The sequence below is a fragment of the Brachypodium distachyon genome, chromosome 4 (assembly GCF_000005505.3).
Source record: "Brachypodium distachyon strain Bd21 chromosome 4, Brachypodium_distachyon_v3.0, whole genome shotgun sequence".
Taxonomy (NCBI): domain Eukaryota; kingdom Viridiplantae; phylum Streptophyta; class Magnoliopsida; order Poales; family Poaceae; genus Brachypodium; species Brachypodium distachyon.
In genome coordinates, this window is record NC_016134.3 from 20,652,185 (window position 1) to 20,667,893 (window position 15,709).

Sequence of the window (15,709 nt, forward strand, 5' to 3'; positions counted from 1 at the left end):
AGGATAAACATTTGAGTTCCATCATGTTGCGATAGTAGGCCTTTGTGGGGTTTCTTGTGTCTTTTTCCAATTGTGCATATTTGATATAACTCCTTATTTAATGAGATGAGACAATTCCGTGTTAAAAGAACACATATTCTTCCATGGTATTACGTTTTTAACCCAATCGTATTCCAACAGCAATAGGAATTATCTCTTCCAGGGTCTGTACATTTAAAGAAGTTACTAATGCATCAAGGTGTTACCATCTCAAAAGCAAACAAGATAGACACCCGGGTGGCAGCCTAATAAACCAATCAAGAAGCCTCCAAACCTAAGATATGAAGCTGTCCTGGCTCACGTGTGTCCAACTTGTAGCTAATAACATGCAACTTGTGCTCTCTAGGGGACCCATTTGAATGAGACATGCACGCCGTCGTCTCCTGCCTTTAAAACAACAGAAAGAATTCTTTCATGCATAGAACTGTATCTCAGGAATGCACATACATTGGCTCTCTCTGGTACTGGTAGAGAGACTTTTTAGAGAGACAGCCTTGCATTTTTTGTCCTTTCTAGGGGCTCCAAAGTCCAAAGGATATATGTATGTAATATTCCCGGTTATGTTATAGAAAGGGGACATTGGAGAAAAACACAAGGGGGATTAAGCTAGTTAGGAATTTAGGATGCTTCCCAAGAGAGCACAACTATGGGGACAGCTCCAATCACTCTGTGCCTTTGGGAAATCCAAGGCCTAGGCGGACGACATTGTCAATGCCCCTATATGTATGGACGAGTCTTATTTGCTAGTTTCTCACACACATACTCCAAATATAAAATAGTGTTTTCTTGTCAAAATGGACTGAAAAAGATATACCAAAAGGTTTACACTGCATTATGTGCAAATATTATACTTCTGTGTTCATTTTTTCTCTCCAAAAAATGATTGCTAGCAACTGGTAAGTGGTAACTATGGTTTTGGTAACGGACCAGTTATAGGTGGTGGACCACAGGGAAAAAAAAATCCAGTCTTCTTGTTTTCAAAAAGGAGGACATGCAAATTTTGTACAAATTAGGAGAAGTCCAATATAGTTCAATTTCATGCAAATTTGAACAATTTTGAAATCTGAGCATTTGAGAAAGTACCTATCAGTAAAAGTCCAATATTTCTGGTAACTACCGGTACAACCTAGCATTTCATAATTTTGTAAGATTATGAAACTTTGTTGCAACTTGTAATAATAATAAACTAAAATAAATATCTTGTTTCAGTTATTCATCAATTCCTAACTTCCTATATATATGCATCTTCGGCGAAAATAAAAATATACGCTAATTAATATGCTTCTCCTCATGCATACGGAGGTCTTTTGCATTCAATCTCTCTATTTGACTTACCTTTAGGAACTCTTCCAACTTACAATAGATCACTTACCTTTAGAAACTCTTCCAACGTAAATATCTCTCTCTTTCTCTCCGCTCATATTTCTCTATCAATTAATGCTGCTTGCTGCCTTAGGGTTTCCTCCCAGGTGACTCAATTGTCCCATCTACTTTGGAGGACCTGGTTTCTTGTAAAACCTGCTTTATCGTTTTGTTGGCAGGTACCCTTCACCAATAGGCAGTAGGCAACAACAAAAGAATACATAAGGAATTTAGACAAAACTTTTTTTCTGCCTGAGCAACCGACCAAAACATCATTTTTGACATCATGTGCATACCGGCCAACATGATGCCTCCAAGCACTTCCATGCATATTTCACGGCACACGCTTCTCTTAATCCTCCTCTCAATACCTTTCAAGCAAGCTGGGTTGCAAAGAGAAGCAAGCTAATCAAACACATTCCATGCATAACCTACCTCTTGCTTTCCTCCTCGATCTTCTACTCTCCCATAAACTTTGGTCGTTTGGTGGTGAACTTGGAAAAGAAACCTAGCTAGCAAGAGCTTTCTCCGTGCCAATTTGATCAGTTGATGGTATTATTGTCATATGCATCATCCTTGGTGTAGTTAAGAGGCGTGCTCAGCTCAACAAATAACAATCTTTCATGTGCTCACGCATGGGGACGCTCAACTGCTCCGACACGACCTCGAGCGTGAAACTACAACAGCAACAAGGGCCAACGTCGCCCACCGCCTCGTTCTCGGAGTCGAACATCGTCGCTTCGTCCACTGATCCCGATGCCATCGACGCTCTAGCTGGGCTGCAAGCTCTCCGGTTTGACGGAGACATCGATGGCGAGATCCAGTCGCCTGACCTTGCCATGTGGGAGTCCCTCTTCGCCGACCAGATCGGCGCCTCAGGTGCTGATTTCTTGATGTCTTCCCCTCGAAGGGACTTCAGCCCTTTGAGGGACTTCATGGTCTCCTCCCCCAAGAGGGACTACATGGTCTCCTCACCCAAGAGAGACTACATGATGTCTTCTCCCAAGCGAGACTACATGATGTCTTCTCCTAAGAGAGACTACATGGTGTCCTCCCCAAAGAGAGAGATGGGTGTCTCTTCCCCAAGGAGATCAACCTTCTCCAACCTGTACAGCAGCACTATTAACCAAGCCAATCAGCAGAGCTACATGCATGGCATGGAGGGGAGCCCCCAAACGCAGTACAGCAACCTCGCCAGCCAAGGCAACAAAGGAAAGTCGTCGCCTAGCCCACTCCACAAGGTATACATCAACAACGTTAATGCCCACAGTAACAGCGGTAAGAGCAACGGTCCCTCCTCCTTGTCGTGCTCCTCCTCCTACGCCCATGGCGAGAACCTTCCCCTGCCCTCCATGGACCCCTTTCTGGAGGAGTACAAGGAAGGTTACCTAGCTTACCAGCTTCCGGAAAAGGCCGGTGGCAGCGAGAGCGCCAGAACTACTGCTCCAACATCTTCGCAGCTGCCGACGCTGTCGGAGTGCCTAGCGATGCCGGAGCCGGGGTACGGAGACGGCGACGACGACACGGCGGCGGCCATTGTTGCCCGAGCAGGGATCCAGGTGGGAGGGTTGCAGCAAACGGATCACCTGTACTACGCGAGCCAGTTCGGAGCAGCAGAGGGATCATTATCGTCTCTGCAGCACCAAATGGCAAAGCCTGAGCAGTGGGCAGATTCTTCCTCCTTGCACAGCATGCTGGGCTCGGTGATCCAGTCAGAGGCTGATCAGCAGGTAATCAATTCACCAACCATGCATGCATCAAGTTACATTTTTTTTCGAAAAAGGGAAGAGTCTCATGGATGCACACAGCCATATTTCCTCACATAAACTTTTAGAGATTCTGCTGCTGCAGTTATACATCTTAATTTTATTTTTAACTTTTCGTCTGCTAGCTCTTTGCAAAATCTCTGCATAATTTCGTATATGTGGCGGACGATTGGCCAAATGGTCGCAGTCCATGCAATCCGTACGTGTGGTATACTAATTAAAGCAGCTCGTCAAAATGAGATTGCTGTTTCGTCGTAGCTGTTAACCCAACGCGCCAAAAGTACCCATGACGCTTTCGATTGGCTCTTTGGGCAGAACCTGACCAAGGCGTGGAGATTTATCGCCGGAACGGCAACTTTCTAGAAACTTAATAATTAAGATCTTTTGCTGGGTCTCAATCAGCTAGCATATGTATGTACGTACGTGACAATCATATGACCTCCAAAATTAACGTGTGAAGCTAGACATGAGATGGCTACCATATACCTTGCTAAAGAACGAAACATCCTATAGCTAGCTGCTAGCACTGTAGTAGCACACCAGCTCAGTATTTCAAGCAGTCCCGGGGTGACCGGAAACTCACGCGGCCAGTCGATCTCCTGTTTATGGCTACCCAGCAATGTTCTATTCGATCGATCGCAGGATTCCAAAAATTCAGAATTAGATGAAAAAACTACTACTCCTTACCAAAAAGTTAGATGTCAAGGTATATGGAATCTTACCGGAACCGAGAGCCCATCAATAATTAAAGTTGTATTGGTGGTTTATAGAACACTACTAAAAAAACGTTTATCAGTAACGGTCGAAAATGGCTATGATTAATGGGCAGACCGCCACTAACTTCTTGCCAGTGATGTGGGGTCGACCCGTTGGTGATGATATGCACATCAGTGTCGGGCACTATAGGGACTGACACTGATATCATTTTTGACATTTAAAAAAAAAGCTAGGCATTGGCATAGCCTGTACGTTCCCGTCGCCCGCCGATGCCTTAGGAGCAGGCATCCCTGCTCATCAGTGGCGGTCGGGGAAGTCCCGTCTCTGATGACTCGTCACTTATGTTGTGTTTGGTAGTAGTGGAAGGAAAAAAAAATTTGGTTGCCTAAGACACACGGCACAATATTGTTTCTTTTTAACCTGGCGCAAGAATTGCTTCAAAGGGTTAGGTGTTTGACAGTTTTTTATGGTCGTTGTTGAAAGAAAGGAAAGTTAATATTTGTCATGGTTGAGGTTGGATTCAATGAAATATTTCTGTTGGAACTGCATGTAAATAAGTCCAGATAGATAGCTCCTATGGTTTTGAATCTTAAAAATCAAACGAACCATATATATAATAGAAACTGATAGATAGCTCCTATGGTTATACAATCCATCAAATTGTTATAAAATCCCTTTGAATGAGAAAGACTAATTTTACCCACCGATTATCCATGTATTTAAAGTTTGGAAACTCAAGTAGAAATTTTTGGATATATATAATAGAAACACGATTCCATGCAAAATCAACCTTTTCATCAATTTCCAATTCGAAAATACATGCATGTACTACACATATCTGGGTGTTGTCGATCTTGACGAAAGCGACTTTTACGTGACATCTCCTGTTACACCTAGGGTAGAAAAGAATTTAGCGCTAATTAAATTTGAATTATTATAATGGAAAATCATGTTGAAATCTTCAAGCAATAGTTCATGGCAAGAAAAATAAGTTGAATGTATACAGTTTGAGGCTAACAATCATAGCACAATTAATTCTCATATATGATGCAGCAGGAGCAAGACAGCGGGCTTCAGCTAGTGCACCTCCTGCTGGCGTGCGCCGACTTGGTTTCCAAGGGCGACCAGCCGTCGGCGCTCCGGCACCTGCACCTCCTTCGCCGCGTGGCGTCCCCGCTGGGCGACTCGATGCAGCGCGTGGCCTCCTACTTCGCGGACGCCCTCGCGGCCCGGCTCGCCCTCGCTTGCCCCTCTTCCGTGGTCTCCCCTGGCGGCGCGCCCTTCCCTTTCCCTCCGTCGCCGGATACCCTCAAGATCTACCAGATCCTCTACCAGGCGTGCCCCTACATCAAGTTCGCCCACTTCACGGCCAACCAGGCCATCTTCGAGGCCTTCCAAGGCGAGGACCGCGTCCACGTCGTGGACCTGGACATCCTCCAGGGCTACCAGTGGCCCGCGTTCTTGCAGGCGCTCGCGGCCCGGCCCGGTGGGCCGCCGACGCTGAGACTGACGGGGGTGGGCCACCCGGCGGCGGCCGTCAGGGAGACGGGGAGGCACCTGGCTTCCTTAGCCGCGTCGCTCCGGGTGCCGTTCGAGTTCCATGCCGCCGTGGCGGACAAGCTCGAGCGGCTTCGGCCCGCCGCCCTGCAGAGGCGCGTCGGGGAGGCGCTGGCTGTGAACGCGGTGAACCGCCTCCATCGTGTGCCTGGTGCGCACCTAGCGCCGTTGCTGTCCATGATCCGCGACCAGGCGCCCAAGATCATGACGCTCGTGGAACAAGAGGCCGGACACAACGGCCCATACTTCTTGGGCAGGTAATTACTTGCTGGAGTACTACTTCTCTCTACCAGCAGAACGAACGAGCACGTATTAACGCCTCGTATAGTGATTAATGACGCATATCTATCTGTATCTAGGTTCTTGGAGGCTCTGCACTACTACTCGGCCATCTTCGACTCTCTGGACGCGACGTTCCCGGCGGACTCGGCGCCGCGGATGAAGGTGGAGCAGTGTCTGCTAGCACCGGAGATCCGCAACGTGGTGGCATGCGAGGGCGCCGAGCGGGTGGCGCGTCACGAGCGGCTGGACCGGTGGCGCCGCATCATGGAGGGCCGCGGGTTCGAAGCCGTGCCACTCAGCCCGGCCGCTGTCGGCCAGAGCCAGGTGCTCCTCGGGCTTTACGGCGCGGGCGACGGATACCGTCTTAACGAGGACAAGGGTTGCCTCCTGCTTGGCTGGCAGGACCGTGCCATCATCGGCGCGTCAGCGTGGCGGTGCTGATCGATCCAACAAATTAAGTATTGTACGTGGCCGGAGATTGACGACGACGGAAGAGGTGCTGCAAGCAAGGCGACCTCTTCTCTGTGTGCATTAGATTTCTCTCTTCTTGCATCTTGCATGTGTGGTTATCTCGATTCTTGGTTGACTACTAGCCGAAGTTTAGGCAACTTGCTGTGAAAAGCTTGTATCCGAAACAAAGTAAGACGAATTTGTACTTGTAAAAGGAATTGTACTCGTACGATTTTCTTCTTGTACTGCGATCTCCTACTTATCTATTGCTAGTTGAAATGCTCGTGCGTTACAACGGAGTAACAAAATAAAATGATATGCTCGAAAAAATGCATCAAGGTCTTTGACGACCACCAAATATCCCTTTTTGAAAAAAGTTTCTTCTGAAGATTTTGTGTCTATACTCAACTATTTCAGAAGACAACAATACCTTTGGTCAAAACAGTATTGGTACTCAATAATTTGACTTATTTAGTTCTCTCCACTCTCACTTCACCCCTAAAAAAAAGTTAGAAGCGGCAAGACATTCATATATGTGTACGGGTGGAGAGCTTTTTCCCTCTTCTGGTTTTGATTTCCTACAAGCATTGTAATGGCATGACCACAAGCTGACAGTCATGGCTGAGGGAATTTATAGGTGTGACGATCAGTTGATCAGGCAGCTTAGATGTGCCCTCTGCTGCATTTTTCCACGGAAACTGCCCTCTGCTGCAGACTGGAGTCCTCGCTTAGATGTGCTGCAGCTTTGAGCAATGATCTGGCGGGGTTTCCTTCCTCCGCTCGAGACATTGCCTCGTACAGAATATATACAGCTTATTATTTTCTTACCTCAGACGAACACCTGATTGAATGTGAGCAAGAGGTAACCTGACATTTGCCGTGGTAATACCAATGCAGCTTACATGTCATACAATAGTCAAACTTCTTGATTCTCATTTTCCGGATGCTTCAGCGCAGACCTGAAAATTATACAAACAAACAAAGAAGTTCAAGATGCCTAAACACAACATACTAATGTGTGACAAGTTTCCAACAAACAGACAAATAAATAATAGAAACGGTATTTGAAGAAATTTCTGATTCCACTCACCATTAGGTTTGCGAAGCTCCCAAAAGATTCACCATCCTGACATGTGCTATTCTTTTTTTTTTTGACGAAAATGCAGGTGTGCTGCCTTTCATTACTTAAGTTGGAGTTAGAAATTTAATTACAAACATGGATCAGCATAGGAGAAGGAGGTGAGGAGCAACTACAGCTGGATGAGGGAAGAAGGAGCAGGTAACTCGGGAGGGCGAACCCTGTGAAACCACATTTGCTCAATCATCTAAAAGGATGCAACAGCAGCACAACCGGCTGACCTCCATGAGAGGAGCTCCTCGCGGGCAAGATCACAGAGGTTGAAATCGTGTGTTGTTTGGAGTGGAAGACCCTTCAGTTACGCTCAAGCCAGATCATCCACCAACCGAGCATCACGGCAGCCCTCAGGCGGTTGCGTTGCAAAAAGAACCGGCATAGATGATCTTCATTGGACCACCAGTCAGCAATGGAGCTTCCAAAGAGGTGAGGTGGCGACTGGATGCGGACGTTGATCACGGAGAGGAAATTGGCCCAGAATTGAGCTGAGAAGATCGACAGAGCTGGCAAATCGGCTTGTGCAGGATAACTTTGGTTGCTAATCTGTCAGCAGTAAGGCATCTTTCCAAGGCAACAGTCCAAACGAAGAACCTGACCTTAGCTGGGATTTGATTTTCCAAATTAGGGCAGCAATGGAGAAGAGAGTTCGACCTAAGAATTGAACTTTGTAAGCCGAACTCGCAAAGTAAAGACCAAAGGGATGAAGCTTCCAAGAAATTGAGTCCTCGGTCTCGGAAAGGTTCATATTTTGCACAATGCCCCATAAGTGAATGAATTGCAGGAGGATTTCATGTGATGGCTGTCTTTTGATACTGCGAATCCAACTGTGATTTCCCAAGGCATCTTTATAGAAATTCTCTTTCTCCTAGAATGCTCGAAAAGAGCTGGGAACCGCTCGGCCACCGTCTGCTGATTATGCCATGGGTCTAACGACCACCAGGAGCCATCACCAACAATGAAAGAAGAAGCTGCATGGAATAGCGCCAAGGTGCATTGATCTTTCGTGATGCTAGCAACATATTTTTTTTGTCAGATCCCTCTCCCCATGTCGCAAACAACCATCTTGCTTTGAGTTCCCTGCCTTGGCAAACGAGATCAGGGATGCCAAGTGACGAAGGGGTGACTTCGACAATGTCCATATTGCTGGACTTGTACCTAGGAAAGTTTTGAGTGTATATGTTGGCGATCTTGTTGGCTAACAAGGACACAGGAGACACGATTTACCCAGGTTCGAGGCCCTCGGAAGGTAATACCCCTACGTCCTGCTTATCTGGATTTTATTGATTAGTCGATTACAAGGGAGCCACGGGGACTAGATGCACAGATTCGATCCGGTGAGTGCGTCTAGGCGTCTTCTATGCTGGATTGGTTGATCTTGGCTCCCCCTCCTGGTCCCTTTATATATGTAGGAGACCAGGTCCCACGTAGAGTCCAAGTCGAATACAACGTTGAGATATACTATGTTTAAACTTTCTTTGTCTTGAGCCGCAAGTTGAGCATATGGACTTCTGGAGTCGTAGTAGGCTTCCTTTTGGGCCCCTAGCTAGGCCGTGACAGGTATACTCGAGTCGAGTACGTGGTTAGTCATAACCACGTCACCAAGCCCTCCATACTCTTTGGGAGCGCAGAGTTTTTGCCAGGCCACCAAACTTTTAGAGCCAACCGGCTGATCGACACCAGCCCAAAGGAAAGAGCGGCGTATCTTGTCAATCTGCTTGATGACCCAGACATGCTGTTTGATAGCTACCATGTGATAGGAGGACAGCGACAAGAGGACAGAATTGATAAGGATTAACCGGCCAGCTTTGGATATGAATTGGCCTTGCCAGCCAGCAAGCTTTTTGGCAACTTTATTGATGATGGGCTAGAAGTCCGCTCTTTCGGCCTCCTTTCCCAAGGCTGGCCGCATACCCCTCTAGTCCTCCATATATACCCCCGTTAGATCTTCGTTTAGACTCGGATTTTGTTTAGTTTGAGACTTAGCTATTCGCTACTCTTCGCCATAGGCACAAGTGTCAAATCGACCTTCTGTACTATGCGCTTGCAGAATCCCATCAATAAAGCTTCACCTTTATTCGCAATATCTTGATTGCATCTACAATTCATGCTTGTTCTTCGGTTGCATGCAGGGATTGATCCTTCGTGATCAGGTTGATCTAGCTCCGACGTGGTCAATAACCTCGGAAGTTGGTGTAGCGATCGCTAAGGCACAACGTCTCATACGTTTGTAGCCGGTTCGTCAACGTCGACATCCACCCAAAAATCGATAGCTACCGTCTCATCGAAAGATCGGGCACCTTTCCCCTATCAAGTGGTATCAGATTTCAGGTTGCTCGGTGAGATCTTACTGTTTTCCTAGCTTAGTTGCATCTGATTTATTCCTACAGTCCACGAAAAAGCCAAAAAAAAATTTAGGGTTAGATGTTGTCCTACAAACAATTTCGAGCCTAGAGGCAATAATAAATTTGTTATTATCATATTTCATTGTTCTTGATAAATGTTTATTGCCCATGCTATAATTGTATTGATTGGAAACTCAAATACATGTGTGGATAAATAAACAAATACCGTGTCCCTAATACGCCTCTACTAGATTAGCTCGTTGATTAAAGATGGTTAAGGTTTCCTAACCATAGACATGTGTTGTCATTTAATAACGAGATCATATCATTAGGAGAATGATGTGATGGACAGACCCAAACCTAAACATAGCTTTTGATCGTGTCACTTAAGTTTAAGTTGCTTATGTTTTATTATGTCAAGTATTATTTCTTTAGACCATGAGATCATGCCACTCCCTAGTACCGGAAGAATACTTTGTGGGCATCAACCGTCATCTCGTAACTGGGTGATCATAAAGGTGTTTTTCAGGTATCCCAGAAGGTGCTTGTTGGGTTGTATGGATCAAGACTGGGATTTGTCACTCCTTGTGACGGAGAGATATCTCTGGGCCCTCTCGGTAATATAACATCCTAATGAGCTTGCAAGCATGCGACTAATGTGTTTAGTTGCAGGGGTATTATATTACGGAACGAGTAAAGAGAACTTGCCGGTAACGAGATTAAACTAGGTATGGCGATACTGACGATCAAATCTCGGGCAAGTAATATATCGCGAGACAAAGAGAATTGGATACTGGATTAATTGAATCCTCGACATAGTGGTTCAACCGATGAGATCTTCGTGGAACATGTGGGAACTATTATGGACATCCAGGTCCCGCTATTGGTTATTGATATTTGATCATGTCCACATGTTCTCGAACCCGTAGGGTCACACACTTAACGTTTCATGTTGCTTGGGTTAGATGAGATAAATGATGATGATATCGAATTATGATTCGGAGTCTTGGATGGGATCCTAGACGCAACGAGGAGCTCCGGAATGTTCCGGAGATAAAGATTTATATATGGAAAGTTGTTTTCAGGGTTCTGGAAAGTTTGGAATATTTCCCGGTTTTGACCGGGAAGCTTCTAGAAGGTTCCGGAGGGATCCGGAGGGTTCCACCTTGAGGCCCACCTATCCCTGGGCTAAATGGGCCTGTGAGGGAGCACCCTAGCCTTAATGGGCCGAGGGGCTAGCCCACAGGGCCCATGCGGCCAGGAGGAGAGTCCTGGCCGCGGGAGAGTCCTGGCCAAGGGATAGTCCTGGCCGGCCACGCCTCCTCTACCCCTATATAAATAGAAGGGGGGGCAAGGGAGAGAGACACCCCAAGCTTTCAGTTGGATCTCTCTCCCCTGAGCCCTCCTCTCCTCCTCTTCTCACGTGCACGGCGTAGCCCTGCCCGTGAGAATATTCACCATAGTCACCACGCCGTCGTGTTGCCGGGATCTCGTCTACCTCTCCCTCTCGCTTGCTGGATCGAGGAAGGAGGAGACAACGTGAAACTGAACGTGTGGATACCAAGGAGGTGCTGTCCGTTCGGCACTGAGATTGATCTCATTGAAAGTTCCACTACACCAACAACGATCTCGTGATCGTAACGCTTAGCGGTCTACGAGGGTATGGTGTTCATGATCCCTCTCGTTACATACATCTAGTATATATATTCTTGGGTTTTCTTCCGCACTTCTCGTAGGAAATTTTTTGTTTCCTATGCAACGAACCTAACATTAACCTCCTGTCCGCCAGGCTGGTGGAAAAGCTCCAGCTGCCGATGGAGCAGCTGAAGCCCACCAAACCGTTCCGGGGGGTGAACCCCGGGATCGTGCGCCCGCTGGGACGCATCACGCTGCCGGTCACCTTCGGGTCCCGGGAAGCGTTCAGGACCGAGCACATAGTGTTCGACGTGGCGCATACCCCGTTGCCCTACAACGGGATCCTTGGTCGGCCGGCGCTGATCAAGTTTATGGCGGCTACGCATTGCGCCTACGGCGTGATGAAGATGCCGTCCGTCTACGAAGTCCTCTCCATCGCGGGCGATCTCAAAGACGCTGCTTGGTGCGTTGGCGAGGTCGTCCGGGCCGCTGCTACAGCTGACGCCAGCGACGAAGGTGTTGTCGAGGATGACACCTTGCTGGGTGACGCCCCGGCAACGAAGAAGGCCCGCGCCACCCTGCAAGGGCTAGCCGGAGGAGGCGCGGGCACGAGCTCGCGTCCCGGCAAGGGGCGGGGGCTCCGGGAGGAGGCCGCCAAAGTGAAGAAGCTGCCCCTCCAAGCCGGTGACAAGGAGCGCAACGTTACCGTCGGTGCAAACCTGACCGCCGAATAGGAAAGCGCCCTCGTCACCTTTCTCCGGGAAAACGCCGACTTGTTCGCCTGGGAACCGTCAGACCTTCCCGGAGTCCCCAGGGAGGTGATTGAGCATCGGCTCACGGTGCGCCCGGACGCGCACCCCGTCAAGCAGAAGATCCGGCGGCAAGCACAAGAGCGGAAAGATTTCATCAAGCAAGAGGTGGGCAAGCTCAGGGCTGCCGGGGCAATCAGGGAAGTTTTGTACCCCACTTGGCTGGCTAACCCTGTAGTAGTGCGCAAAGCAGGGAATAAGCTTCGCATGTGCGTAGATTTTACCGATCTTAATCGTGCATGCCCCAAGGATCCCTTCCCTGTACCCCGTATCAACCAGATAGTTGATTCTACCGCTGGTTGTGACCTGTTGAGTTTTCTGGATGCTTTCTTCGGCTACCATCAAATCAAGATGGCGGTCGAGGATGAGGAAAAGACAGCGTTTATCACCTCGGTTGGCTGCTACTGCTATACATGCATGCCTTTCGGGTTGAAGAACGCGGGCTCCACATTCTAGCGCGCCCTGCGAGAATGTTTGGGGCCCCATCTAGGCCGCAACGCGGAGGCCTACATGGATGACATCGTCATCAAATCGAAGCGTAGGGACTCGCTGATTGATGACCCGCGGGAGACATTTGACAACCTCCGCAAGATCAAGCTCAGGCTGAACCCTGATAAGTGCACCTTCGGTGTCAACTCCGGGCAGCTTCTGGGTTTCTTGGTTTCACACCGGGGGATACAGGCCAACCCAACCAAAATAGAAGCCATCGAGAAGATGGAGGCCCCCCGCAAGGTGAAAGATGTCCAGCGCCTCAACGGCTGCGTTGCCGCGCTTGGACGCTGTTGGAGATATGCCCTAGAGGCAATCATGTGATGATGTTATTTCCTATGTATTCATGAGTTATTGTTATTGTCCTCGAACATCATCACTGATATGTATCAATAAATACGTGATTTGTTTGTGAGACTATGTATTCTATGATGTTGTTCTAATAGTCCCTAGTCATTGAGGTTATGCAGACACATAATCTAGACTAGTAATGTGAATCAGTATGATGACTATGTTTCACAAGTCATAGGGCAAGGTGTTGCCGACTGATAGCATGGACTCGACAATGAGATTGTTGAGTCGGACAGACCCGCACTGAGACACAACGAGATGATTGTCATTTGTTAGTGTCAAGTACGATGTATATGCCAGTCCTAGACCTGAGGTCATCGCATGAGCTTGGGATGTGAATCGGCCTACTTAGGGGTTGCCAAACGCTACTCCGTAACTGGGTGGTTATAAAGGTAGCTTTCGGGTTTGCTGAGAAGCATGCTGCGAGTCATGGTTGATCAAGATGGGATTTGCCCCTCCTGTTCGGAGAGATATCTCTGGGCCCTCTCGAGTGATCAGATTCGGAAAGCATGGCCATGCGACTTGGGTTAAGTGTTAACCCGTTTGGGAATCTGTATCACAGGAACGAGAAGAGACTCGAGCTATCCACAAGGATGACAAGCACTCGCCTTGAGCTCGACACACATATCGTGAGGCAAAAGGAATGTTGCATATGACACATTGTATGGTTCGTCAATATAACTTGTGGTTACTTGGGAGTTGGCATGTGCTGCTAGGCGCCGCTACCAACTATCGACTTGAGTCGGTGCTAGTGGACGAGTAAGGTGTTACTCGGGCCCACAGTCCGAGCTCGTAGTCGTGTCCGATTGACCGCGAACCTGAAGGGTCACACGCTTAAGGGGTGGGAACCGAGTTGGATCGGATCCAACTCGTATCGGGCTTAGACTCCTAACGGGCCTCAAGTATTGAGCCCACTAGGGACGTCTATATAAGTGGAGGAGACCAACCCGTCTAGGGTTACACTAATCCAGACGCGAGTTAGACTCGACCGTCACACCTCCACGCCCAAAGCGTTGCGATCGGATCTAGCAGTCCGCTGCACGGAGTTTCTCCTTGTACGTGTGGATACCTCGGAGGCGCTGCACCTGCGGCGCTTGGACGACCGTTCGTGGGATCGGCGAGGAGGAGCAGGCTGTTCGACTACTCGGCATCGACGCGCTACATCGACTCTACTTCCGCTACGGGTCTGCGCGTCTAGTGGTAATCTCGTGATCCATTATCTACAGCATTGATCTGGGCGGAAGCGGTAGAAATTTTATTTTGTGCTAGCGTAGCGTACCGTGTTCCCCAACAGACGCTTCATCTCCAGGCGAGCGTGCCGTGCCTTTCTTCCGGGTAATGAAGAAGAAGGGTCCAGTCGACTGGATTGCCGAGGCCGATGCGGCGCTCCAGGAACTCAAGCGATACCTGAGGTCACCGCCCATCCTCATCGCCCCCAAGTTGGGCGAGCCGTTGCTACTCTACTTAGCGGCGACTGACCAGGTGGTCAGCTCGGTGCTGGTTGCCGAGAGGGAGGAAGACGTCCCGGGGACTGGGGCTGCGGGGCAGGGGGCTGAGCAGCCTCCGGCAACCACCTCAAACCCGGGGACCACCCCAGAGCCGGCAACCTCGGCGCCGCGGAAGCGGTTGGTGCAGCGACCGGTGTACTTCGTCAGTACGGTGTTGCGCGACGCGCGGACAAGATACCCGCAAGTACAGAAGCTCCTTCTGGGGATTCTCCTTGCGTCCCGCAAGTTGCGCCACTACTTCCAGGCGCACCGCGTCACGGTGGTGTCCGGGTTCTGCCTCGAGAGGACCCTCACCAACCGTGAAGCCACCGGGAGGGTGGCCGAATGGAGGATGGAGCTGTCGGAGTTTGACCTCCACTTCGCCAACTCCAAAAGCATCAAGAGCACGGCCCTGGCGGACTTCGTCGCGGAGTGGACGTCCACGGGCATAGAAGAAAGTGAGTCGGAGACCGGCCTTCCCGGCAAGCTGGACGAGGGCCACTGGGTCCTCTACTTCGACGATGCGTTCAGTCTCTAGGGAGCGGGGGCTGGGGTCGTCATCGAATAACCCACAGGGGACCAGCTGCGGTTTGCTGTCCAACTCGATTTTGCTAACTCCACCAACAACACGGCGGAGTACGAAGGCCTGCTTGCCGGGCTGCGGGCAGCGATCGCCCTTGACATTAAGCGCCTGGTTGTTCGCGGTGATTCCCAGCTCGTGATCAACCAGGTGAACAAGGACTACGATTGCCCTCAAATGGCGCTGTACGTGGAAGAGGTCCGCAAGCTGGAACGAAAGTTCAAGGGTTTGCGCTTCGAGCACGTCAAGCGGAAGGACAACTTCGCTGCTGACGAGCTGGCCAAGATGGCAGCAGAGCACCGGAAGCCTCCGGCGGGGGTGTTCTGTCAGAAGCAACTGGCTCCTTCAGTCGCCCCCCAGCCGGCTGCCAGGGACGCCCCTCCGGCAACCGAAGGAACCCCTGCAGCAGCAGGGGTCCATGCCGCTGGTATGGCGGCATGCATTCACAGGGAAATTCCTCCCTGGGCGGAAGAGATCGCCCGCTATTTGAAAGGGGAGGCTCTCCTGGAGGATGACGTCGCCGCGGAGCGCGTAGCGTGGCAAGCCAAGACGTACACTGTGATAGACGGCAGCATCTACCGCAGGTGTGCGAATGGTGTCAAACTCCTCTGCGTGCCGCAGGAAGGAGGGTGTGCACTATTGGAGGATATACATCGAGGCACATGTTCACACCATGTGCCCTCCCGGGCTCTAGCCAGCAAGGCTTTC

General features: G+C 49.5%; 1 protein-coding gene across 2 annotated transcripts; it reads left to right on the forward strand.

Annotated features, from left to right (window-relative positions):
- Positions 1-1,754: 1,754 nt before the first annotated feature.
- LOC100840954 (DELLA protein GAI) lies at positions 1,755-6,452 on the forward strand. 2 transcript variants are annotated; one of them, XM_014902332.2, is made up of 3 exons: positions 1,755-3,131; positions 4,938-5,698; positions 5,801-6,452. In XM_014902332.2, exons 1-3 carry the CDS (start codon positions 2,025-2,027, stop codon positions 6,162-6,164), a joined length of 2,232 nt encoding a protein of 743 aa, XP_014757818.2. In that variant the 5' UTR covers positions 1,755-2,024; the 3' UTR covers positions 6,165-6,452. The 2 variants fall into 2 exon arrangements, with proteins under 2 accessions (XP_014757818.2, XP_024310767.1); XM_024454999.1 differs by having other exon boundaries at positions 4,941-5,698.
- The last annotated feature ends 9,257 nt before the right edge of the window (positions 6,453-15,709 follow it).